The 27,319-nt window shown below is 38.6% G+C and overlaps 1 protein-coding gene across 3 annotated transcripts; it reads right to left on the bottom strand.

The window, feature by feature from the left end:
• Positions 1-49: 49 nt before the first annotated feature.
• Positions 50-27,319, bottom strand: mylk4b (myosin light chain kinase family, member 4b). 3 transcript variants are annotated; one of them, XM_042417169.1, is made up of 14 exons: positions 11,273-11,951; positions 9,716-9,797; positions 8,580-9,021; positions 8,241-8,473; positions 6,546-6,651; positions 5,601-5,694; positions 3,873-3,982; positions 3,597-3,738; positions 3,124-3,194; positions 2,904-3,032; positions 2,533-2,764; positions 1,522-1,570; positions 1,388-1,395; positions 50-345 (listed from the first exon to the last, which is right to left on the bottom strand). In XM_042417169.1, the coding sequence occupies exons 1-12, from the start codon at positions 11,807-11,809 to the stop codon at positions 1,526-1,528; spliced, it is 2,223 nt and encodes a 740-aa protein (XP_042273103.1). In that variant the 5' UTR covers positions 11,810-11,951; the 3' UTR covers positions 50-345; positions 1,388-1,395; positions 1,522-1,525. The 3 variants fall into 3 exon arrangements, with proteins under 3 accessions (XP_042273103.1, XP_042273104.1, XP_042273102.1); XM_042417170.1 differs by lacking the exon at positions 11,273-11,951 and adding an exon at positions 27,000-27,319 and having other exon boundaries at positions 50-1,395; XM_042417168.1 differs by having other exon boundaries at positions 50-1,395.

Raw genomic sequence — 27,319 nt, 5'->3', positions numbered from 1 at the left:
AAACACGACAAGATATACAACAAATTATTTTCTAGTGTGCTTTATTTATTTGCTTATTTATATTCTACATTTATTTATTCATCATTACACAAGAAAACTTGAAAAAAGTAGTCATTAATTCAAATAAACAAGTATTCAAAATCACAAAGCTTTTCCATTTTCAAATGGAACAGTCAACAACTGAGTGACGAATATTCATCCAACTTTCCATTACTTAATGAAAAATGGGACAATACTGCACAGACTGACGTCTTCTTTGCTCCGTCGTTGGCACCCCATCAAGCTGAACTGTGCATTTACACATAAAGGATGTTAAATAACTAAATGAAATCCTGTTTGTCTCCCCTGAAAAGAAAAATCCCATCTTGAGTAAAAGCTTTGCACTTCAAGTACAGTCTGGTATTGAACCAGTAAATAAATGAACATAAGAATCCACTCCAGTCATAAACATGAATCATTCATAGGTAGTATTCTGTTGTTCGTTATGCCTTCACGGAAGGTGAGAGGGCTACTCCAAACTGCCGAAGCAAAGGCAAGCTAGCGGCATGAATGCATACAGAAGGCAATCCGGGCTACAGTGAAAATGTACCAGTTATGTGGGCTGAATATGGCACAAACCAGAAAGTTTACAGTCATTGAGATATTCTTACTTTCAGGGGAATAAGGTTATGCAGAACTGTGTTATATAAAAAATAAATTAACAGGTTGTGACTTTAAAATCAAGCAAATTCTAAATGTATTTTTTTATGTCATGTTCAAGAAAGAATAAAATTTTCATAAGACTTGTAAATTAAAAGAAAGAAAACAATCTGTATTCACAAAAATATATTATTTAAATAGTAACATTCAGTCTATATTTCGTGTGTTGTTTGCTGAATCTTGGAGAAATAGGCCAAAAAGTGCAAAGCATGCAACAAACCAGAACAACATGACAAAGTCAGAGGGAGAACAACAGTGTTTGTTTGATGCAAAACTGCAGATTTTCATTTTGAGATGTGGCAATTGTAGAAGTGACAAGTAATACAGGCCTTTTGTCTCTAATATCTTGGATTTCAATACAGGTCTTTTTTTATTTTTTTACCTTGGCAGCTACAAAAAAAACACTAAATACCACAGAACTACGGAGCCTCAGTCTGAAGTATTGTGCTCTACCGGACAGTAACCATGCTAGCAGGCAGTTTCTACTTCAAAGGCAGGGATAAAAAGGTCAGGTTTCTTCCTGCTGACCTCACAATATTCTGCTACAGGTCAGAACTACAAGCTGTGGAGGTAATGTGAGGATGCGAGGCAGAGAGTAGTTATCCAGTAGCCATACAGGTAAAGCAGCATTGGTCCAGTGTTGGGCACCAGGGCCCTACATTGTCAAGAGGCATGCTGAGGGCCTCACAGTGTTTCCTGAAGGGAAACAAACAAAAAAAAAAGGCAGGTTTCAGGATTAAAGATGGTGAAGAACAGCTTTAAAACAGATAGTTTTAAAGCACTGTATGTTGGCAAAACGGAAAAAAAAAAAAAAAATCTTACCTGTCTAGCTCTCTGGAGAAGGAGCATGTGTGGAGTGGCACTTGTTTTTCTGCAGTTGGAAAGGATACACTGAGTTAACGAAGTGTAGCACATAAATAAACACTGGTTTGTTTATCCATCTATTCGTGTCGTGCCTTTTTTCAGCTGTTTATAATAATCCTAACACATCTCCAACACACACACACAGTTTCACAGTAGACTTCTTGCAGCAGAAAAAGCACAGGTGTTGATCATAACCTTAATAAAGACTTCACTCTATTTAGTTTAGTTCCAGTTCTAGGTGAAGTGTACAGTGCGTGCTGGCTCAGTGACACGGCTTACTGGGATACTGGAATTTAACGGGGCCATAATTTCTGTTTTAGTTACACTTGTGTTTTTCTTCCTTCCAAATTCCATTCACAAATACTAGTTGCTAACATGCAGCAGAAGAAAAGTTTTTGAGAGTTTACAGTATGCCACCGCAATAATTGTAGACTTTTTCAATGTCTAATTATACATAATTAATACATACAGTTAAAAAAAACAATTACTGTATAAAATGACAAATTAAATTGACACTTAAAGGAATAGTTCTATATTTTGGGAAATGTTGAGTAAGATGAGAAAGTTAATATCAATCTCATGGATGGAGTCAGGACATGATTAGCCTAGCTTAGCATAAACACTGAGGGCAGGGAGAAACAGCTTGCCTGGCTCTCACCCAAATTATCTTCCCAATTATTTAATTGAAAATTAAATGACAAAATCAATTTTAATTTGACAAATGTGTCATATTCCCCCAAAGCTTGTCTCTTGTCTAACATTTACAACTTTTCCATTTTGTGACCACTTTATTTTAAAGAATTAAACCCACAGAGCAGCAGCAGAAGCTCTGATTGGCTAGCTCTCATGTGTTGCATGGTGTTTCCTTCTGCTGTATGTAGGAGCAGCTGGAAGGAGTCATGTGTGTTCAGACCACAACAGCTCTGTTTTTCTTTGCCTTAAATAAACAAAACCAGATCTTGATTTTACCTTCAGATTTAGTCGATAGTGCAGACTCCGGTCTGACAGCCAGGGGTGTCTGAGGGACTCCGCAGCGCTCATCCTCCAGCTCTTGCTCTTCACCAGCAGACGGGTGATGAAGTCTTTGGCCTCATCAGAGATGTCCGAAAACTCCTCCTCCTCAAAGTTCCACTGACAGGCCAGAATGTTATTTAGTGTCTCGTTGTCATCGTCCCCCAGAAACGGAGACAAGCCACTGAGTCTGAACAGAGAGGAAATACAAGTCAGGGATGCTGCTGTCTGTGTCTGTATATGTCTATGTGTGTGTGTGTGTGTGTGTGTGTGTGTGTGTGTGTGTGTGTGTGTGTGTGTGTATGTTTGAATTAGTATGCATAACTCACAGCATGTAAGTAATGACGCCAAGGCTCCACATGTCTGTGGGGAATGAAACAAACTCATAGTTGATGACTTCAGGAGCTAAAAATTCAGGTGTTCCAAAGTTGACCCTCAGCTTCTCTCGGGGTTTATACCTGTCAGAGACACAACAGACCAATGATAAGAGACACACACACAGGGCTCAAAAAAAACACTTATGAAAGAGAAGATAACTAAAGATTTTACCTCCTGGCCAGACCGAAATCAATTATTTTTATCTTGTTTGTAGCTCTGCTGACACAAAGAATGTTCTCTGGCTGAAAAAGGACAAAAAGTTAAGAATTACAACCTTTTTTTATTGGTAAAATATATATATCAGACACATATCAGATTATACTGTGAGTTTCCTGACATTCCAAAAGTAGATTTATACTTTTATACTTGTTTAATTTGATTGTTTTAGCCCAGTGAGAGGCTGCAAAAATGATGCTGTTTACTCTAAAACTTAACAGTGAGACAAAGCTTTACATAAATAAGTATTGAAATACAACATTTTAATAAGGTTTGGGTTAAAATACAGTAAAAAATAAAGATAGGAAAGTGCAGTAAAATAAGGAAATGGGTACAAAAACTGATGAGACAGTAAAACTTTTTTTTAAAAATGAGACAGAAATTGGTGACAGCAAGAATAAGAAAGGTTAAGTTTTTAGCAGGTTTACCTTGAGGTCAAGGTGTAGGATGTACATCTTATGCATGTACTGCAGCCCTTCACAGATCTGGCGTATAAACAGCACCGTGTCCAGCTCCGTCAGGTTGTAGTTCTCATCAATGATGCGATCAAACAGCTCGCCTCCCTCGACACTGAAGCACAAAGGGAAGCATTCACATATTTTAACAGCCAGAAAGAGCTTTTAATTCTGCTTTATTAATACATGACAACAGAAACCACACACACACACACACACAAAGAGAAAGATGACCCGAGATAGACTTACTACTCCATGACTAGGATGATGTCATGGCGAGACTCGAAGGCGGCGTACAGCTGGATGAGGTTGGAGTGGTTCAGCTGGTTCATCACCTGGATCTCATTCCTCACCACATCCTGTAAAACACAGTCAGTACAAGTCAATAAACACACACACATTATAATTTGGATAATTGAATAATTGTTTAAACACTTTTTAAAGCAAAAATGGCATAAATTCACTGGTTCTTGTACTCTTTTACAATAATAAACAAATTATTTTGGGGTTTTGGGCTGTTTGTCGGGCAATTTTGAAGCGTAACCATGAGTTCTGGCTTCTTGTATTTGACATTTTTCACAATTTGCTGACATTTCACAGACAACACAAATAATCTATTAATCAGGGAAATAATAGCCAGATTAATCAATGATGAAAACAATTGTTAGTTGCCACCAAAGCTGGCTGCAGCATCAATTGTTGTTAATTTTGGTGACTTTTGGTTTTTTAAGACTTTTAGACTGAATTTACGGAAGTTTATTAATGACAAAAACATTAACCAAACACAAAACTGTAATCAGTCTGCAAGTCAAGATTCAACAACATCCAAGGACAGAGTTGTAAGAACAAGTTTGGAGAGCGACCAGAGATGAGTAAAGGGGCTTCTCTTGCTCTGTATTGTCCAAGTTAAACTCAGTTTTGGCTGTGTACCGATACAAACTTGTTAATTTGACATGGCAACATCCTCGTCTCATCTTCTAAGTAACACCAGGGCTGCTTCTGAATGTGGTTTATTAGCTTTTTAATTTGCGATTACGATATGACTTTAGCAGCCACACGCTGTGTATGATTATGTCCTGTTAAAACATGTTAGCCAAAAACTATTAGCAACACCTGTTCCTGCTTGGGAGCAGGGACAAAATGTAATGATCGCCACTCTGAATTTAGCTGTGTCGTAATCCTGCGTCAGTCCTGTGTTGCTGCTATGCAACGTAGGAGTTTTTGTTGTTTGGAATTTCGTTTAACTACTGAACACGTATTCTTATTATTGTGAGGAAGCTTCACTATTTTCTGATTCGTGCTACAGTTATTGGAAACACATCACATTAAATTTCAACTGACAAGCTACTGAAAGGGATTTAATTGTGCAGCAGCTACAGAAAGTGTTGATTTGGTCAACAAGGTCTGCTAAAGATTAGATTCAGACAGCAGCTGTGATGTTGTATCAGGTACTTATTGAAGTTCTGGCAAATAACACATCATTAGGTGTTATGGATGACGGATAGATGTAATGGATGATATAGTGCATCTATATTGCAACATTATCACGTGCAAATTTGACTAAACACAGACAGACAGACAGATAGGCGGGAGGCGGCAACATTGTCGGTTTTGCACGGATGATCAGTGACGCCGAGCTGAGCCAGCCGAGGATTTGGCCGTGCATTTGGTGGGCTTTTGGTTGGCTCCGAGCTTTTTGAATATCTCAGATAATAAAGTAACCACAGAGCTATGCTCGGACATGTGACCTCTCTCACATCACTTTGACTGAGAGCGAGAAAGACACAATGAGACCGACAAATTGTCACATACCCACTGTTGAGCTGTGTCTATTTTTAAAAAAGTAATCCTTTATGGTGCTTAGCAATGATAAAAGTTACCATCCAATAGCTGTCTAGAGAATCTGGCATCCCAGTGCCGTTATTGAACATGTATTCTGTTTCGTATTCATCACTGACTGGTTGATTATTATTGCACCTTCTCTTTCTGGCTCCTGGCTTTGATGATCTTGGCAGCCAACGTCAGACCAGATGAGTTCTCTATGCACTTGTGGACTTGTCCAAAACGCCCCCTAATCAAAGAAAAACAAAAACACATAAATCAGTCAAACACATTGATAACAGAGAAAATAATAAACTTATGAGGTGGATTTTGGATTTATTAAACATTACGAATTCTGGTGCTTAAATGATCGCAATGAATTTTGATAACTAATTTATTATTTCTCGAGCAAACATCCAAAACATTTACTGGTTTCAGCTTCTCAAATATGAACATTATTAGTTTTGCTCTATTTTATATCATTTTTAACTGAATATCTTTGGGTTTTCAACCGTTGGTTGATCTAAAATCCAAAGTTATATACGTTGGACGGACAAAACAAGCAATTTCAAGATGATGACGATGACTTATGATGGTCATTTTTCACTATTTTCTGACATTTTATAAACGATTAACAAATATTATCACAGAAATTGACATATTTTAATCCAAAATGCAAATAATCATTAGATGGAGCCCTTAGTCATTCATATACATACATCATTATAATAAGCTCCTTCAGTCATACAGCAATAAGGGCTATGTACTGTGCCATTATGGCAGTAATCTGAGAAATGTGCTTGCGTGCTGAGGGGTAATCTCCAATTTGAGAGCCAGGATTTAGCACTGGTCTATTACATCAGAGAGGCCCGCAATTTCGCAAGTGCCTCCCTCTTAGGCGCACAATCATCTGCCCTTTAGGGTGCAATAAAAAAGTCTTGGAAAAAACTATTAGCTGTCCCTTCACAGGGCGTGAGATCCTCTTTTATTCCATTAGAGAAGACTGATGTGTTAAAGTGTCTGTGGTTGTATCTGTAATGAAAATAAACTCAGCCTTATTATTATGAGAGCTGAGTATTCTGCGGTTTTCTTCTCACTCACCCTCCCAGGACCTCGTCTCTGTTTATAGTGTAATAGGTGGCTATCTGATGGGGTTTGGGAGTCACGATGCGGTGGTCAAAAGGTGCCGATGGTGGAGGGCTGGAGTCTGAAGAAAACAGGAGAGCAGACGAAAAAAGAAATTAAGATGAAGCTAGGGAGAAAAGAAGCTTTTGTTTAAAACATAATTAAGCAGAGAGTGAGGAAGAGGGACCACCACAGGCCCCCCAGAAACCAAGTGGATCAAAATAGCAGCATGCCAACGTCTCATTATCTGCTCTGCTGGCTCTGCCTGCTGACATGTTAGTGACGCTTGAACAGGCATGGTGTTATGACATTGGATCTGCTTCAAAGTGTGAGGAACAAAAAGTCAAATGTCACCAACTAAAGACTGAGCTGAGTCTGCATTGAGAGCCCGATACACATGAATCTGGGATAAAGGGAAGATTTATGCCAAACAGAGCCAGGATTTTAGAAGTGTAGAAGTCCTACGTGCAGCTTTTATGGATAAAAACAGACTAATCTTAAAGTTATACTACTTGATGATTTCCAGACATATTTCTTAAATGGTGACCAAAATTTTAATGTGAATGTGGAAGCAAAGAAAGGAAGTCTCTTAAAGGCAATGGAAACCTACTTTCTAAATCAGCCTCTTATTATGATCGATGGGCTCCAACATGAACATTAAGTTGGAACAATTTTGGATATTTCACATGAGAGATTTCTTTATTTGTGTTTTTGACGTGTGTTTTCTCACTGGTTTGAAGTGGGCTCAGTTGGGACAAAAGGCTCGTAAAATAAAATCAAGTTTTAGCAGCATTTGAATCAAAATGTGTTGATAGTTGGAAGGTTTTTTTGTGCCTATGTTTCCAGCACTATAAATCAAATCTGACTAAACCACATCTGCACAGTCCTGATAAAGCAGATTAGAGTTTTTGAGTGTTAAACTCTTAATGAATAAGTAATGCTGATTTCTCTGAACTTAAACTTTAATTGTTGCTTATTTAATCATAAATATTTAATGATTTAGAAAAATACTTATTGAAATTGATGGTGAAGTGTATTACAGCCCGCTATTTTAATTTAATTTAATTAGAGCTGCAACTAACAATTATTTTCATTATCAGTTAATCTGTGGTTATTCTCCAAACTAATCATTTTGTTTATAATATGTCAGAAAATAGTGAAAAAGACCCATGATGATTTCTCAGAGCTCATGGCAACATCCTCAAATGTCTTTTTTTGTGTGATTAATAGTCTAAAATCCAAAGATATTCAATTTACTATTATGTATGACACAGAAAAGCTGCAACCACTAATTTTTGTTTTTTGCATTTTTGCTTTAAAAATGACTAAAATGATTATTCAAATGTCAAAATAGAATTTTCTTCTTTAAATTTTTTGTCGCAGCTCTAAATTTAACTGAGCAATTTTGGCATCATTTTATTTCAACCACACCAAAAAATGTTTATAGGGTTACAGAAGGCCAAATACACCACAGGATACTGGAGCCAAGGCTTCAATTTATAAATAAAAGTTAATGTAGTCACTAATCCTGGCAAAAGATATCCACCTAAATTTAAAGTTACACATATTAACTGACCTCAACACTGAGGACATGACCTCAGTGGTAACTATGATCCCGATGCCACAAGTTCACTTTTGCTTTTCATGCATCATAAAAATTTCACGTCTCACCTATGATAAATTCCATCCCTGCTAACTCTCCCTCCTTCACTTCCTCTTCCGCCTTCTTCGTCTTTACGTCATCGGATTTGGAGGCTTGCGGCTCGGCCCCTTCCGCCGACTTTCCGTCAGCGCTTTCCACCTTACTGTCTTCCACTCTGCTTTTTTTCAGGTCGTCCTTCACCACGTCTTCTTCCGCGACGCGACGTTTGCTGCAAGTGGCCACGTCGCCGACCTCGTCAGAGCTACCCGCACACACAAATGGAATTGAAATGAATAATTAAATATATGTTTTTTATTTTATTTGTGCCACAGAGAAAAATTAGATGATGATGATGATGAAGAAAATACCTTTCCGGTGTTAGGAGAGAAGTCTTGCAGATCTCAGTGGGAATGTCGGCGATGACACTCTTTGATGCTTTAGACGACACTTCTGCCTCTCCTTTACGCCTCTTCTTCCCATCATCCTCCCCTCCTCCAGTCTGCTCTGGAATAACATCTGTTGTCTTTTTCTCTAATTTCTTCCCCTCTTCCTCTGGCTTTGATTCCTCAAAGCGACCCCCTTCCTCTGCCTCCTCTCTCTCCTTAGGTGTCTTCTTCCTGTCCTCGTCTGGCTGGCTGGCAGAGGCGTGTGGTCCGTCCAGGATCAGCTCTGCCGTCTCCTGTCTTCGTCCTCCACTTCCCCTATCCTCTCCTCTTTGGACTTCGGCCTCCGTGTTTCCATGCGAATGCTCCGTATTCTGCCTGTTGAGTTTTTCCACTTGTTCCTGCAGCACAGGTTCATTCAGGGAGTCTGAAGTGGGAAAAACAAAAATAGAGCTGTAAATCTTTATCAGCGTTATTTATGCTAACACGTTTTAAATGTATTCTGATAATTGATGACCCTGTGCGGGGATGGATAAAATTCACTCATGACATGTTTTACACTAAGCTGGTTGGTTTATCAGTTGTTCCACCACTATCTGGACAACTACTGGATATATTGCCATGAAATCTGGTGCAGACATTCACGGATAAAACCTAATGATTTACTGATCCTCTGTGGCACCACCAATGGGTCAAAATTTCCACATCAGTTGAATAATGGAGTTCTAAAATAGTTCATAATGGATTACTTCTTAATATAATGCCTAAATTCCTATCAATATTTGCTGTATTTTGGATTAATGCTAACATGCAAGACTAGTTTATCACATTGGCAAGCAATAACTAGCAATTAAAGATATGTATAGTACAACTAAGTTATATGCTACAGTTAGAATTGAGCTGAATCTACACTGAAGCTGACAAAGTGAAGTTTAGACTGATGAAAGTTTAGCTAAGTTGGCCGATGCGTGGCTTAGTTAGTCTGAGATGTCCTGAAATAGCCACCAGATCCATTTTTCTTTCATCCAATGAACTGTTTTAGAGATTGAATGTCCATATCTATTCTATTCCAGCAGATCATTAAACACAAAGATGCTGTGCAGGTGATTGTTTTAGGCTACCTGACGTGTCCGGGGGCTTCCTCTTCTTCTGGGCCTTCAAGCCCTTCTGGCTCAGTTTGGATTTATCCTTGTCATCCTTTGCCTTGTTGTAGAAAGAAAAAAAACAAAGATCAAGCATTAGACTTTCTACTATACGCCTTAATGCAATGTGCGACTTCAATGTAAAATAATACACTGGATCCACAAAGTGAGAGACCTGGACAAATCTTCAACCAGACACGAAAGTCTCATATTTACAGCAATTTTTCCTCACTTGTCAAAAGAGTCTTGGAAAGTCATTTTGTGCAGTTATGGAGCCAGGAGTCCTATTTCTGATGGCAACAGCGTGGTCATATATACGCTCCCATTTGCACAATTGTCAAACAGAAAGCCAAAGTGTTTGTTGCTGTTGCCATGGTTGCCACCGTAACTCAAGTATGATCTGCGAGACGCATGCCTCTTCGACAAAGAGGAAAGGTCATGTCATCACATATCATCTGTAGCAGACGACATACCACGCAACACAGGACACTAATTTATGCATGCACACTTTCCCACATAGAGTATCCTATACAGTGAATAAAGAACATTATATGAGGGTAATATCAATGAAATACGTTATTTTCAATGCATGACACTGATATATTTACAGGATGATAGGGACAACTTTTAGGTGAACCCTGTCATTTAACATGTCTTAAAACAGCCACCTGGAGTAATAAATCTGTTTCCTTAACCATACTCCAACTCCTAAAAACAGCCTCTGAATCAGCAGAATTCAAGTATGTAAGATATTCCATCTCGCACACAAACATATGCACACATATTCTGCATAGACAGGGTAGTAAACGCTATGAAACAGTCCACCCAGAATAACAAGCATGCACAATTTAATGCAGACTATGTGTGGCTGCATACAAGGACACCAGCCCATCTCATTAATCACTGCAGTAATGTCACTTATTCAGAACAAGCCAGACTGCAAGTGCTAAACTGACTCTGTGCAGCTGTAGTCCGACCCACTGCTGATAAAGACATGGTTTAGATAAGATAACCAGTCTGACTGGTTATCATACAACAACAGGGAAAACTACTTAACATAACAAACGATCTGAGAACGACATGTTCAGGAACAACAGAACTAATAATAGATTTACAAGAGACATTTTGGATAGCAGTTTTACACACAGATAAGGAATCCAGAAACCTGTAGAAGCCATTTCAAGATGTGTTCAACTACGAATCTAAAACTACCAGATATTAATAATATCACTGCAAATATTTCACATATACAATCCAGAGGATGCCATTTATGACCTTTCAGACAACACTTAATGCATCTGCTGCAATGATCACAATGCAATCAGACTTCTCACTATGTTGACATGCACAACTCACAGTAACAGAACCAGTAGGGAAAACATTGCACTGGCCCTTACTCAAAGCAAGTGATGAAACTCAGATAACAACTGTAAGGCAATATAATCTATTATTTAGTTGATGTTTGTTGCCTTTTGAGGTTGTTTTTGGCCTTTTCTTGCAGGAAAACCTTGGCGATAACATTATTAAACCTCTCACCTTCCTGTTCTGTTTGTTTCCAGGCTGTTTGAAGAGCAGCTCCACCAGCCTGGAGCTCTTCACCACCTCCCCGATGAAGCTGATCACCTGCTGGGTGCCTTCCACCAGCTTCTCCACCCCGTCCAGCCTTCGCCCCTGACTCTCCATCCGCTCACTGGCCCTCTCCACCACCATCTGCAGCTCCTTGCACGCCGCCGCCACCACCTCTGAACCACCACGACCCCCACCACCACCACGGCCCTCCTCACGCATGGAGGCCAGATCACGTCCCATGCCCCTCACGTCCTGGGACAGGCCGTCCAGCCTGGTCAGGACGGTCTGCTGCATGTTGAGCAAACACTCCATTTGAGAGCTCAGGGAGTCCATACGGCTCTCCACGCTGCGCAGGGCGGCATCATGGTGAGAGAACGAAGAAGATGAAGAAGCTTGGGACTTGTCTGATCCATTGAGAGAAAGCTTCCTTCCACCAGGCTTCTGACCGTGGAGAGGGTTGGGATCATAGACCTTGGCTAAAGAGTTCACCAGGCTGGAGCTCATGACAGATTTGCAGTAGACCTCCTCTCAAAAATCAAAAACTTCTTGCTCACTAATAAAGCCTCATGCAGACTTGACAGAAACTACAACAAAAACCATATTACCAGACAAAGCTACAGGCAGAAGAAAAAGAAGTGGAGGGAGAACAGAGATCACTCCCTCAATGCAGCAGTTGAGTTTTAAGAATAGCAAGTGGCTGTCCTCCAAATTAAAGAGCAGCCCCCTGCGGACGTCAGGCACTGAGTGGCCAGTGATAAAAGCTGAGGGCTCGGGTGTGCAGTTGGGGATTGATGGGGGTTTAGGGGGAGATGCTTGAGTGTATCGCTATGTGACATTTGAGACACTTCAAAAGCCCTTCAGTCAGGTGTCACAATCCCAAGAATCTGGGACTGAAATATGACGCCGTAAAAAGTAAGACAAACAAATAAAATGTATAGCCAACAAGAAAGAACAGAAGAACGCCAAGTCTGCTTAGTAAGAGTGACTTAAGCTCATGACAAGTATCAGAAGATGTAGAAGAATAACTAAAGAGTATGCACTACACTTTTCAACACTGGTTCTAGTTTGAAAATTTCTATGTGGAAGTTAAATGGCTTTCCCATTGTTCTACAACAGGAAGAGGGGTGACAGGTGCAAGCGCATGCAAGGCTGAAAAAACTTTATTAACCACTCAGACCTCTGTTAAAGCATTGTGAATATTTCTGAACCTCGTCAAATGCCACTCTGTTCTCACAACTGACTTGTTTTTCACCCAGCGGATGTGTCAGCAGAACATTGCATAATTGCCTCTGACTCTGAATTTAACTTTGTTCATTGTGCTTGTGAGTATTATCACAACCTTGCCAACATTTTTTTATATGAGGCTGCATTTTTGAATTACAAGAAAGTGTAAAAAACCAAATTACCCCCTATGCTGAGTATTGAAAACTGTATTTTTTGATCATTTTAACATTTTGCAAAGAGTAAAAATGTTTGGATGCAGTATGGATTCTGAGAAATAGACAGGTCTCATTTACAGTTTAAAAAGAGACAGCAAAGTTCTATTAAAGGCTCTCTGTCCGTGCAACTTGAGGACAACGGAAGAAAGCAGGAAACAGGTGATACTACTGACACCTAAGACCGACTGACCAACTGTTGACACAGAGAAAAAGAGATTTAGGGGGAGAGGAAACTTAGTGCACATGTGTTGTGACACAGAATAAAGAGATTGAACTGACACACATATACCAGCACGTAAGTTCATACGTCTCAGTTAGGGTCTTATTGAGACGTGTCTGACTCTGCACACTGACCAGAGACTTTTCCACGTCTCAGTACACTGGTATCTGGAGTGGGCAGGGTGACAAAGCGCCGGCGCCTATATACTGGCACCCATCTGTCAGCACCGGAAAAACCTGACCTATACTTTGTTTGTCCCTCGCACTGTTCCCGGTACAGACAACTCGTCAGCTGTCAGGTTTAACACTCGTATCCCCAGTGCCTATTAACCAGCTAAGGTGAGAATGAAAGAGGACACTGTGCAAGTGCAGACAGAGTTCAGTTCATACGGTGGAAATACACGTTTATTCACTGAACGGACAAAGATGATCACTGAGAGAGAGTTCTTACACTAAGCTGCTTTGTAAACATGAATACACCTGCATTAACCACTGCTTGACATAAAATACTGCAACTCAGATATACTACAGTAGCACCCTGATTGATAGTGTAGGCTCCCTGGAAGTTAAAGGGCCATTTCACTCAAAATCAACCCAGTACTGTGCATTTAATGACTTCAGCTCAGCATGATGCTCCCAGAGCAAGAAGATGATACTGTAACAGCTGAACAGAGTTAATAACTATAATCAATGCATTCAAGGCCAAATTAAAAAATCAACTAAAGACGAATCAGCTGTGTGACCACTGAGCCTAGTTTACATTATTCATTATTAATTGACATTGTGGGTGTATGTGATGTGCTGTTGTGTGTAGCTTTGTATTTTGTATAGGGTGTTTTTTGTGTGTGTGTGTTTTTTTTGTTTGTTTTTTGTTTGTTTGTTTGTTTTTGTTTTTTCTGCTTTGTACTGTTTGTTGTTGTGCTGTTGTATATTATGATTATAATGGACGGATGCAAATTAGCTTCAAGCTAACTCCAGTGCAGTGCATCATTTATGCTTAATACTGCACACTATCCTTCAATAAATCAAATCAAATCCATAATCCATGACTGACAACTACTTTTAAGTAAACTTTGTTTGTCAACAGCTTAGATAACAGTTATAGTAAATACACATATTTATTCTACTTGGAAAGATGGGTTGCTTTGATATTTTTTTTTTTTTTTTGCACTTTGAGCATCAAAAGTCTAACTGCTGGTATCACCAGTTAACTCACCGGTGAAACCAAGCTAACCAGTTCATCTGGCTACAAATACACTTAAAGAAGCTTTAACAATTAATTTGAAATTGTGTTTCTTTACCACCCAGTGACTGAAAGTCCAACGTTCACTCTCCTTTTAGTGTTTTTTTTTTTGTCTCCATCAACTTCTGAGGAAAATTTCTGGCTCTTTTGTCGCTAAATACTCCACTTAGTTAGTCGCTAACGTTGTGTGTCATTTGGTGCTGGGCAAGAAGTGTACAGTAAGTTGATGAGAGCTTTAAACAGCTGCCTGCTGCGGCTAGAAATGAGGTTGATGAGAACGATGAGACTGAACCATAAAACAAAAAGTTACAGGCTGTAAAACCAAATCAATAAGCTGAAAGATTCTTTAATATTAGCTCCATAAAGTTGGGAGGAACTGCAGCGTTGGATCAAAATTTGTGACCCCTTTCACATTACACATAGTCGTATGATCAATTGTCAATATAAGAAAGTGCAGCTTTAAACACATTGTTCCTTTATCCCTGCAGTCAGTGGCCATAATGCACTCAATGAAGGAAAATACATTCTAGGTTGTCAGAGTCTTTGTTTCCACTTCATTGATTATTTTCTTATTGTACATTCAGGATTCAGGATTCTGATTACGCCACAAACACTGGATTAGGTGTCTGACAATGTGTGATGAATGGCTGATAAAACTTTAGACGTGTATATATTTAAAAGATGAAAAGAATCTAGCAAAATAGACGCTACAAAGAACGATGGAGGATATTAGCAGGGTGGTGGTTGATTGGTCTGGAACTGGTGTTGAGTGCAGTGGGAGGTTTAACTGTACCCTGTAGGACAATCTCTGAAATCCCCAGTCAGAAAAGGTTACATGGTAAGATGAGAGCCGGTGCGGTATAGGAGCACTGTTTAGGAATGAGACTGACGCTGACGCTCACCACTCTCTCCACATATAGAGTTACTCAGCAGGAAGACACAGACAATACATAATGCTTATTCTAGTGCCACAGACGGTCCGGTAATCCAATATCACTCCGACACAAAGGCCCGAACAACGTGGCTGCATCGAGCTTTAGCCTAGAGACACAATAATAGAGCGTGTGACATGCAACAAGCGTGTGCCTCGGGCTAATGGTGGCTGTTATGGTAAACTGAGTCCTCATTTAACAATAGCTTGGCAACAGAGAGCTGAAAGAAGGACAGAAATACAGATACTCAAGTACTGTACTTCTGTACTGTCTTTTATAGGAACTAAACATTGTGTGTTGGCTTCATTTTTATTTTAACAAAATATTTGAAAACTGCAAAATATTGAGAAAATATACAGATGGTGAATTTGATTCTTTATTTGTAGATTTAGTCGGAGTATTTATACACAGCCCTAAATTGGATCCATTTAAGGGGGCTGAATACTTTGAAGGACTCTGGAGACTGAAAGTTCATGAGCTGCACCTGCAAATTCTTCCCAATGAGACAATGGACAAATAGTGTTGTCACCCCCCCCCCCCCCCCCCTAGACAAGAGCTCAATTACAGTTCCCTGATCTTGAGCATGTTCCAGGGCCTTGGTCCAGCTGTGGGACCCCTGAATCATCCAGGATCCCCCATATGGCATCCCTGCCCACAAAGGATTCACCATACCATCATCATGACTCATCCCACACAGCTTCCCTGAGACCAAAAATAATGTAATCACAGGGTGGTTACAGACTCGCAATGCTGCATCTCTCCAAGTTCACCACCAGGAAGTTTTCTATCACCTTCCATCTCTGTATCATGATTTTATGAGGTTATGTGTGTTTAAGCTTCAAAGTTTTTGCACAGTATTTACCTGTGAATGATGACTGACTAAACGGGCATGGGCAAGTTGAAATTTATCTAACTTTATATGTTGACATGGACGGACTGATTTCAACATTTTCTGGCAAAATTTGGCAAGTGAAAGTTATAGGGTGCATTTAGACATATTCAGTCTTGAAATGTAGAATTTGAAGGGAAGGGAAATGTTGTCCTGTGTTCACGCATACAATTGTACAGTGAAATTCAATCTCTTTATCTATCTTAATAACCTATCCTAAGTACTAGGAGCAGTGGGCAGCAACTCCAGTTCTATGCCAGAGCCTTTGGTCAGGAGCACTGACAGGAGAATTAAACTAACCTACATGTTTTTGATGGTGGGAGGAAACCCACTCAAACATGTAAACTCAACACAGAAACACCTCAACCCAGCCGGGAATTGAACCCAAGACCTTCTTGCTGTGAGGCAACAGTGCTAGCCACATAGCCACCACACTGCTTGGAGTTCCTTATAACTTGCTGAGCTTCCTCATTTTTTCAGTCCCTCTGGCCTAATATTAGGTTTGAACCATTGCCATTCCTCAAAACAAACACTTTTACATTTGGTACTTTACAACATTTATTTTATCTGTATTTATTTATCACTTTCTTTATATATGTTATCAATCTATCTATACTTTTGTCATCCTGTTTTTCCATGTTATATTTATGTTGCTATCTGGTTTATTCTGTACACACAACATCTACTGCATGTCTGTCTGTCCTGAAAGAGGGATCCTTCTTCTGTTGCTCTTCCTGAGGTTTCTTCCATGTTTGGGGGAGTTTTTATTCAAATGGACGGTCTAAGCACAGAGGATTTTGTATGCTGTAAAACCTCCTGAGGCAAATTTATGATTTGTGATTTTCGGCTATACAAATAAAACTGACTTGACTTGACTATTTCACTGCAAATGCCTGCATACTTTTACATTTTGAACCCTTTATTACCACCTCAAGTAAGTTAGAAAACACATTTTTCTACTCTACAACAATATCATCCAGCATTTAACTGAAGCTAAATTATGCTTACGCTGACTGAAATATTCAAACCCAAGAGATCCTGTTTTTATAGCTGCACTATAACAAGAAATCAAAATATTCCACATGTGTTGCACATCGTTTTATGCAAATTTTCCCTAAATCCACCCTTGGTATCTTTGCAAACCACAGACTAGAATTTAAAATAAACATCTGAGGGTTTAAACAACACTCAGCATTGCAACATGCGTGTTTTTCAAGGGTGAAGAGATTAAGTCAAATTTTCCTTTTAATGGTGTTTAATTTTCAAGTGTTTTTCCAGGACTGCTGGAGAATGGATGTCTGGCGAGTACATAACAATGGAAAGAAGGCTGCACATTATCTCTGCTGCTCCACCTGCTGCTTTTCTATCTGTATAAACCTACTTGTGTCACCACCGGCTGATGACAGTCTGTACTTTCACAGTTCAGCTGCCGTGATAACGTTCGTGCAACTCTCTCTGTTGTGACCACGGACAGACGCTAAGAAAATTCCTTTAATGGAATTGAGGTGCTGTGTGACGTCAAAGAAAGTGTGTTTATATATGTGTGTGAATTTGTGAGGGTTACGTTACATAAGTTACATACTTATACATGCACAGACTCTTATGTAAATAGATGCACACAAAACAACTTCCCTCAGTTGCCTCTGAAATCTTTTCATAAATAGCTCAGCTCAGGTCGAGAGACGCTCTAAAAGCCTATTTACTATTTTCATGAAACTGTATAAGCAGTTGATCATCATCGGGGCCTTCGCTGCAAACATCTATCGTGAGTTTGCTGCTGGCTGTCAGTGTTACATAACATGAAGACAACTGGGCGTGTTTGAAAGAGGATTCTGGATAAATGGTGACCTCTGACCCCGGGGAATGACTGCGAATCCTACTGCTTCAAAACATACACACACATACACAGACACACAAAAAACCAGCACAGCTTAGCGGAGAATTCGAGCAGAGGATCCCGTATCTCACTCCGTCTATTAGTGTCACAGTGTCAGCACAAAGTGATGGTCTAATCTGATAAAAAAAAAAATAAAAAAAACTTTTGCCTCTTTTATCACAACCATAATGATTTGGTGGTTAGAGATGATGGTTCAAGTCGAGCCCTGCTGCAGTGCCCTTGAGCAAAGCCCTGACTCTGACCTTTCAGTCTGACTTCAGGGAAGCATTCAGACGTTCATACTGTCTGAATTATTACTATGTTAAAGGATAAATAAACTCTAAATTAAGAGTTCAGTTAGTCTTAAAAACAGGAATGTAAATTTGTCTTCTGTAATGGATTGTATTAATCTGTGAACCTGGTTGCTTCATTTCTCTACCAATTTGAACTCTGACATCACCGTGGCAACAAATCAGTATGAGGGCAATTAACAGAAAAATGCATAAATACATAAAAGTTTGAGAACCAAAATAAAAGCCAATTAATACAGAATGTTTAAATAAAATCAAAAGGGATTAATGTTTACTTCCTTCTCAATGTTTGACTTTACAAATGTATGTATTTGAACATTTATAATTTACTGTATTTACATTTGCATGTATGAACATATAGTAGCAGTCAAAAATTTGGACACACCTTCCCATTCACTTTTGACTGGTACTGTATTTTTTAAAATTTCCTATGTGTACATATCTGTTAGATATCTGCTGTTGTTGCAGGTTTTGATTTATTGAGTATTTAGAAAATGTGCAAAATAAATTGGTCAGTATGAAGTCTGTACTGCACTAATTTATTGTGATATAATTCTGACAATGATAAGGCTGACATAAAAATAAAGAGAACTCAAGATCTCTGGTACATTTTGTAAATTTAAGGTCTATATATGAAAATTAAAACATGTTAAATCATCAGTAAAGTATGTTTATGGTCTATTAAGTGTAAGGAAGATGTTGTTCTGTGTTTCTGCCACTAGATGGCAGAGCAGGACCATAGACCCCTGTTCTGCTCTTCTCAAGGCCATAAAATGTACTAGTGACCATCTGGAAATTCAGGAGCAACAGGAGAACTTTGGTTATTTATCTGGGTACCTTGAACCCTGACCTACTAGCCCCCCCGACCCCCCACAAAACACACACACACATGCACCCCACCATCCAGTGTATCAATGTTTGCCATTTCAGATCTACTGTACATGGTGACAGATCATAAACACCACCTGGCCTGCAGTTAAATACCATTTTGACAGTCAGCTGTGACTTCATGTTGGCTATAAGTTCGATTCAGCTTTATTCCATCCTGTGTTCGTTCACTATTGCAGCCTTTTGTGATTACATTCTGTCCTCGTGAAACCTGAAAAAATTATACTTTGTGCATGTTTGTGCCCATTTTATTTCCCATTATTGCTTATGATTAATGACTGATATGTGTGTTTTAGATGTTCAAATGGGCTTTTCATTTCATTCAGGCAATTATCTGAAGACATCTAGTAAAGAAAACGTCAAATCTGGGTTAAAATGTTGCTTTTTTAAAATGTACACAATATTATGTACAATTAGGTAAAACTAATGAAGTCTACAGTCCTACAATAATGTTCAGATTTTGTTTAAACTATTTTAGAGAGGTGTTGATTCAACTTTCTGTTCATTTTAGAGGCTCTCTTATACTGAGAGGTGTATGTAGCTAAATTAAATGTTACAGTATATCTAACCCTATCTTATGTAATGCCCTACCTTTTCCTTGAAATCCACACATGAGCATCTATTTTACAGTGTTTGGTTTACTCTTATTACACATGTGCATCTGACAGCTGACACTACTGAACCTGTTTAAAAGGGGTTAGACTTTAACCATCACTACTGAGGAAGGCATTTTATTGCATAATTGATTGTTTTATTCTACTGGAGGGGGCTACAACTGAATTTAATTGTTCCATTCTGAATTGTATAATGTCAGTTAAAATGAACCTTGAATTTTGAATCAGCCAAAACATTTGTGCTGTGCTTGTTAACCTTCTGCATTATAAACAAAAAAACATACAAGGGACTTTAACTTCAGAAGACTCCATGTTCATCTGAGTATGATTCAGTGTACCAGAGTGTATTCATTTTTTCAGTATAATCTAAATAGTTATACAATGTGTAGCATGTTTGATTAAGCTAAACAACATTTGAAAGATTATGAAACAACCATAACATGTAACATGTAGCGACAAACCCTAACTCAACCAAATTTAGTTTAAAGCAGTGTTAGGCAAACAATGACCCGTGGGCCAAATCTGGCCCTCTTGCAAAAATATTGGCCCCTTGAAGAAAGTTGAAGTTTTGATTTTTATAGTGTACATTAAAACTTTCACATATTTTCACACAAATCTATTGTAGATTTAAATAAAGACAAGGGTCGTGAAAACCTCAATGAATATAAGCTTGTCCAAAGACAAAGAGAGGAATTAATTGTTATAATGATGCTATTTGAACAGAGCATGATGCTGAAATTAAGTCTAATTAACATACCAAACTGGATGTTTAAGTGTGAATTCCAAAACTGTTTTAATTCCAAAACTTCAGCCAACTTGACCATAACAAACGTGTTCTTCACAAACACATATAGGTGGCAGTATAACTTTCTTCTAACAAGGCAACAACAATAGACGTTCAATCAACCATAAATGAAGCAGCAGCAGGATATATTGGTGGATATAAATTAAACATAAAGTAAACAAGACAACTGGCGGGCTCAACTCAAATGTCTTCAAAGTATAATGGGTGCCGACCCAAAAGTTGCAAATGAAGTCGTCAGCACTCTCAAATAAGTATATAACATTTTTAATCATGCACAGCATGCACACCAGGAAACGGACGCGTTTCAGGCTTTCCTCAGTGTTTCTGAGACATACTGTATGTTGGTGTGACCTCTATTAAACAACAGCCTGGGACCTGCTGGTGATTAACAACCAGCTGTTATAAATCATCAAAACAACATCATCAAAAGACAAATAAGTAGTAAGAAAACTTAAGTCATAACAAGAAATATATCCTATTCTGTTATTACAACAACCAGATAAGTGACCCATTAATTTACACACTAACAACTGGTATGTAAACTCATCATGTGCAGAACATCCATAGAAAATACAAATACATATACTGTACTGTAAGACAAAAACAATTCATTTGAGCCCTCTCTAAGCTTCCTCCTCCTATCTCCTCCCCTCAACAGCTTCAACACCCATTAACCGTAGCGTATAAACTCCATGGCTTGCAGAATGAAAGTGTCTGGCTCTACAGGAGACGTCTCATCACTGTTTCTGATGCTCAGAGGTCCTGATTCTCAGTTTCCTTGTTGTTTAGCGCACATAACAAAACCCACAAAGACATTTCAATAGATGCACTACATGTGATTCTACTCTGACTGTCATTTTTCTGCCTGTTTGGGGATGTATGACGCCTGTGTCTATAATGCAATATAAACATGCTTATAATGTGTTATAATCTGCTTATAGAACTATATAATTATAGTTATAAGCACTCAGTATTCATAATGCTTTATGACAATAACCATAACACATTATTAAGCATTTATAATGGCTTATAAGGTTAAGTATCATGATACTTCATAATTGCTGGTCACTCACTGAAATTTTTTTGCAAAGATCATAGTGTATTTAAGAAATTTATCACATTTTGCAGGAGAGGATTTGATCTCATGGCTGGCAGGGGAGCTCTGGAGTTACGGCGGTTCTGAGAGATGAGATCTGAGAAATAGGATGATCTTGCTTCCTTACCTGCTGTCTGATATGTGCACATGTATTCACTCAACATTTCTAAGTTAACTTGTAGTTTATTTGCCCTCCATGATTGTTCAGCCTTCCTACAGATGTACTTCAGGGCCTGAGTGTGTTCATTAAACCAGATTTCTTGTCTCTCAACTGGCTCTCTCAGAGGAGCCAGTTGGTGATTTCAACAGAAGTACTGTTGAAATCACCAACTGGCTCTTTAGTGGTAGGAAGAGACGTAAGAAGGGTGCTGGAGTTAGTGGTGGTGAGAGTGAGTGAATGAGGAGAAGAGTTGACAGTAGTTGTATTGGATGTCAAGCTGACTGACAGTTGTCATGAGCAAGCAGAAATGTTAATAGCATAGAGAATGTTGACTGACAGTGCACGAGCACCATGGATGTTCGGATGGATGTCATCTTTACGGAAAAAGGGACAGTCTGACAGTCTGTAATCTGTTAAAAGTGTATACAAGCTGAGGATGCCACCTGATGTTTTATTGACCAAATTATGATTAGATTAATTGAGAAATAATGTGCCTATTAATCAGTAATGAAAATAATCGTTATTTGCAGTTTGAAACCTAACACAGTCTCTAGGTAGAGGATAATAGAGGATTATACTGGCATTACAGATGTAAATATGTTTATGTTTTGGCTCAAAAGTATTGAGAATTTGTTCTTTAGATTACACACCTGCTACTGTACAGCTGCTGATTATAAAGTGGATTACTGGGTTTAGATTCATTCATCTCAGTTTAGTAGACAGATCTAAACTTTGGATCATCGGGTGACCCATGGAAGTAGTAATATAAATAAATCATCATAATCACTTCAATTGCTGGTTTTAAACATGACATTTTGCCACACAAAGAAAGCCAACTTGTGTATTGAGACTCTCTGTGTTTTTGTTTGTGCGTATGTAATGGGCTCCACCACTATGTACCAGCGCTGTGCTGGTAAGGAGTTATGCAAACCATTGAAAGTGGACACCAGCCAAGACCCCAGAGGAGTCCAGGCGAAAACAACACATTCCCTGGAGTCCTCATACCAGAGAGAGCCAGAGAGAGACACAAGGAGAATCAAGGATTAGAGTAAAAACGCAGGTTCCACTTCAACTTTTTTATAAAGTACTTAAAATTGCAGCTCCGCTTTCTTTAACTTCACACATAATGCAGGTAGCACACGAGACACTGTGTGTAACTGATCAATGTCAAGATTATAGAGGCCAGTCACAAAAATGACCCGACATCACTCAACTGTGCTTCCAAATATGCAGCAGAGATAAAAAAAAAATACAACACATGCATTTAATAATAAATAAATAATAATTATACATTTAAATTGTTAAATGCACTGTTCATTCATAGTGAAACTCAAAGTGCAGAAATGTTGGAAAACTGTCCTATACTGAGGACTAAGATGCATCCATTAACGTTCTCATCAACAACTGAGTCCAGTAATGTTTCTTTAAGGCTCTGACTTTAAAGTAAAAGCTTTTTATTTCCCAAATTTTTATCTAATTATACCATCAAATATATTTGATTCATCCCAAAGTGGTTTGTTATTTTATTACATGCATATGCTAGTGTGTGAACAAACATTTTTCAAGTATCTACATTAACAACAGTTGAAGAAATACAACATATTCCTAAATATAGTAAAAATAAAAAAAACATTGCAAGTTCTTTGTTTGCAAATAGCAAATCATTTAGAATTTTATTTTTGTCTAAAGCATCAATAATAAATTGCTTTGTGCAAAAAAGGAACTGTCTGTCTTTCTATATCTGATCGCTTGTTACTAAATTCTTTAATCCATCACATGAAACCATCAGCAGCTCTCTGCTTCTATCTCTCCTCTATTTGTCTATGTGCTAATTCTGTCTGAGCTATGTGAGTGTGAGAATCTGAGGCAGGAGAAGCCATTCTCACATTAGTCATGCTCACACGCATTAGCACAGGCTACAGTTTACTCTGTGCTTGCCTCATACAAAACTGTTTGTCTGTACTTGTCCTAATGTCTAAGACACACATTCGCAAGACTTCACAATTATTTTATTTGTCAGTGAATTAACTCCAACTTCTCATCAGTTGAAGTTGACACATAACATTGCCCAAGAGAAAATGCCCCCTCACATCGACATTCAGACGGCAGTTTGAACAGTTTTTAATGGTTAAATGCAAATGAAGTGATGCAGGAATACATTCACAACTCCCTTAACTATTTACTTATCAAATAGGAAAACATAAATTGGCAAACTAGTTTACCCAGTTGCTTAGTTTTCTCCACCAAGTGCACAATGTAACCTTGAAGCAGTAAACAACTCTTTAAAAGTACAAATAAGGCAATAACATTAACCTTTTATAGTCTCTGTCGCTAGAAATTGATCTTACTGTTACAGTGCAGTTTTCTTAAAACAATGCAGTTTCAAAACTAGAAGAGTGCACTCAGCAGAGTGCAGATCTCCACCAGGTATGTACAGTCAAGATGGCAGCATTTATTCATTTCATATCATGCCTAATTTTAGTAGATCAGAACATATCAGTTATGGAATTAATCTGCAGATGCTTCAGTTCAAGATGAGACCAAACTTTTCTATGGATGTTGGTTTTTGAGCAACGACAAAGACCAAAATTTGGCCTTCAACAGACTAAGTGAGCCTTGTTTTTAGCCAGCCGATTGCCAGAAAGGCCTTTTGCTATGTCATAACGCATATCGTAAAATGTCGAGGACTACTGAAAAGACAAAAGTCTAAGCTTTACAATTGGTTCATAAGGAATCTCATCAATATTTATTTGAATTCACAACACAACCTGCTCTCAGGGTACCAAACTTTGGACTGATTGATCTAACTTGTGGTTATGAGAGGTTATGAGAGGTCCTTGAGTTACAGTTGTACATACAGTACACAAAAAATATTAGGCTGATGGGTCCAGTAGTATGCAACATGATCTCCTCCAAGCTTATTTTTCACTCATTATATCGTCTTGTTTTGTCCAACTGGAAGGAAAATAAAGAAAAACAAACCATAGTAACTATTATATTCATGATGTGGTTTTGAGAAAATACAGATCAGGATAAATATGATGCAGTATAGGTGCAGGAGCACTGAACCTGTTTGACCATTGAAAGCCTATCAAATTAATCAGATTTTGCATTTGATTGAAATTGTTGCTTTAATTGCACTAAAATGGCTGCAGTAAAATCATTATTTTAAAGAAATAGAATTCAAAAATTTGTGAAGAGACAAACACCTGTCAGATTTAGATTCTACCTTCTGTTTTCTACCATTTTGAACCTGCGATTCTTCCCGACAACATCTTGGCTTTTCTGCTTTTACATGTACTTTCACTATATTAATATCCAAGATGCTGGCAAATCTTGCTCTTGGACTGAAAATGCCGCCATGTCTTTACGGTTGTGTTTTCTGATATGAAAGGAACACGGCTACAGACGTAAAGTGTAAATTAGCAAAGTTAACTAGAGGTCACTTGAAAGTCTTTCAGCACCTTGGACAGATCTCACTTAAACATGATTACACCATACAGCTCCTAAACTTTCAATCCAGTCTTTAAACTCAACCATCCCATATCTAATATTTTATCTCAATTTATGGCATCTAAAGCCCGAGCTGACAAGAACATGTTGACACATTTGGTCTAAACTATCAGGCTAGTAGAAATGATAAGCATAGAGTTATAAATCTGGCAGCAACAAGTCAACTGTCAGCAGAGACAAGAAGACTAATAAAATTATTGAGCTGACACTGACAGGCTTTAACTGCTGAAAAGGACCACAGCTCTCACACTTTTATGAGGAGTCAATTACATTTGCTTCCTGTGGGATTATGTTAGCATAATAAACTGGTTTATACCGGACATGGTATGCGTAACGTAGATGGCACAGGCTCGTCTTGATGGAGTGGTGGAGTTAAGGGCAGAATTTAGATGTCACTGCTGATGACAAGCGTGTGACGCATATAAGATGACGTTACCTTTTCCACTGAGCTCACATACACCGGCTATAGATGAAACACTGCTTCACTTGCCAAACGCTATTGTTGTTTCATTGTTTTGTTGCAGCAACATGTTCGGTACAGTCCAGAAGTTAAACCCAACAGTGAAAATGTTACAGATGCCAGAGATACTTCCGCTGATTAGTTTTCGAGCCAGTTGTCACGTCTACACACAGACCTGATTAGTCAATAATGCTTTACTTGATCCGAGAGCAGATCAGTCTTCACATCACTAGAAACACAACTCCTCTCCTCTGAGGGAAAGCAAAAGGCCATCCACAGATAACATCACCATAGCTCAGCTCAAATATTTCAGGGTCTGATTTCCAAACTCAGAGATATGAATAATGAAATCATCTACATGCGGTGTAACGTTTCAGCTCTGCTCTGCCAGCGAGAGCTTTTTCATGAAGGGTCGAGGCCTAAATGTTATTTCATTAATAATAATAATAGTTAAAAGTTTTCAATTTGGCTCTTACTCTTACGCCTTCACTAAAAGTCCAGAAAAATGATATTATCTGACAAGAACTTGTTGACACATTTAGTCTAAATGATTCATCGTGATTCAATTATGCGTCACTATACACAGTGTATATATTTCATGAGAAAACAGTGAAAATATTTAAAAATGCCCATGACTTCAATGTTATGTAATCTTTGAAATTCATCGTAAACAAAACTAAGTGCTTGTTCTTCATGCAATGACCTCATCTAATCTAGTTTTAAACAGATTAATTAAAAACATTGCCAACTTGCTAACAGACACACAAAAAGAAAATAACCTCCTAGCAGAGCTAACAAATGCTTATAACAGCAGTGGTCACATCTGTCAAAATAATCAGTATGCAGAACACAGACACACCTTTCATATCCAGGTGCTCAGTCAAAGACATTTCAGATACTTTCTGTTTCTTAAAGACTCACAACACTTTAAGATGCCCCCTTAAAAAAAAGACAAGGGACAGAAACTATCTAGATTGCGTCACAGCATCGGAAGAGGTGATAATGTGATAACACAATTCATTTCCGGTTCATGGAGGCCTGCAGCCTGTCGGCCTCTGTCATAATCCACAACATGACAGTTCAGTCCAATAAATGAATATTTGTTGATTTCTTAGGTTATATGCAACGATTCTGCTGTTCATTCCTACTGAATGAACTTTTGGCATGTTCTGGTATGTCACCAGGGAAGATTCACCTGTTCACACGTAGCGCAGGTGCACAGACCCAAACTCCTCTGTCTCAGTATTACCTGTACATCTGGAGATGGTGCGGTCCTCCCCCTCTTCTTGACGGAGAATGCTTTCCACAGTCTTCGCCACAGAAAAGTGGCCACCAGACACATACTCCCTAATATCCAAATTTCTTTATCCTTTAGGAAGTTCTCCATGATGGAAACCTCTTCCTGTCCCTGTTGTCCGCCTGCACAGGCTGTCTGTCTTATCTCAGCCTCTCTGTTGTCTCTGGTGAAGGAGTCTTGGGTGGTGGGCAACAAGTTGTTGACATGGGGCGAAACGACAGGCCTTGATTACCAAATAGACGGACTTCTGTAGCTGTGCATCGATTGTAAGT

The sequence above is a fragment of the Thunnus maccoyii genome, chromosome 7, assembly GCF_910596095.1.
Source record: "Thunnus maccoyii chromosome 7, fThuMac1.1, whole genome shotgun sequence".
Taxonomy (NCBI): Eukaryota; Metazoa; Chordata; class Actinopteri; order Scombriformes; family Scombridae; genus Thunnus; species Thunnus maccoyii.
Note: the sequence above shows the minus strand (reverse complement) of the source record. Positions and strands in the feature narration are given on the sequence as shown.

Bases quoted from the DNA above. Each gene is read 5' to 3' on its own strand.
- mylk4b (XM_042417168.1), bottom strand. From the start codon at position 11,809: ATGAGCTCCAGCCTGGTGAACTCTTTAGCCAAGGTCTATGATCCCAAC. The intron at 5,695-6,545 runs GTGAGTGAGAAG...TTCTTTGATTAG, and splicing joins AGAGACGAGGTCCTGGGAGG to GGGGCGTTTTGGACAAGTCC. The intron at 3,739-3,872 runs GTAAGTCTATCT...TTTGTGCTTCAG, and splicing joins ATCATCCTAGTCATGGAGTA to TGTCGAGGGAGGCGAGCTGT.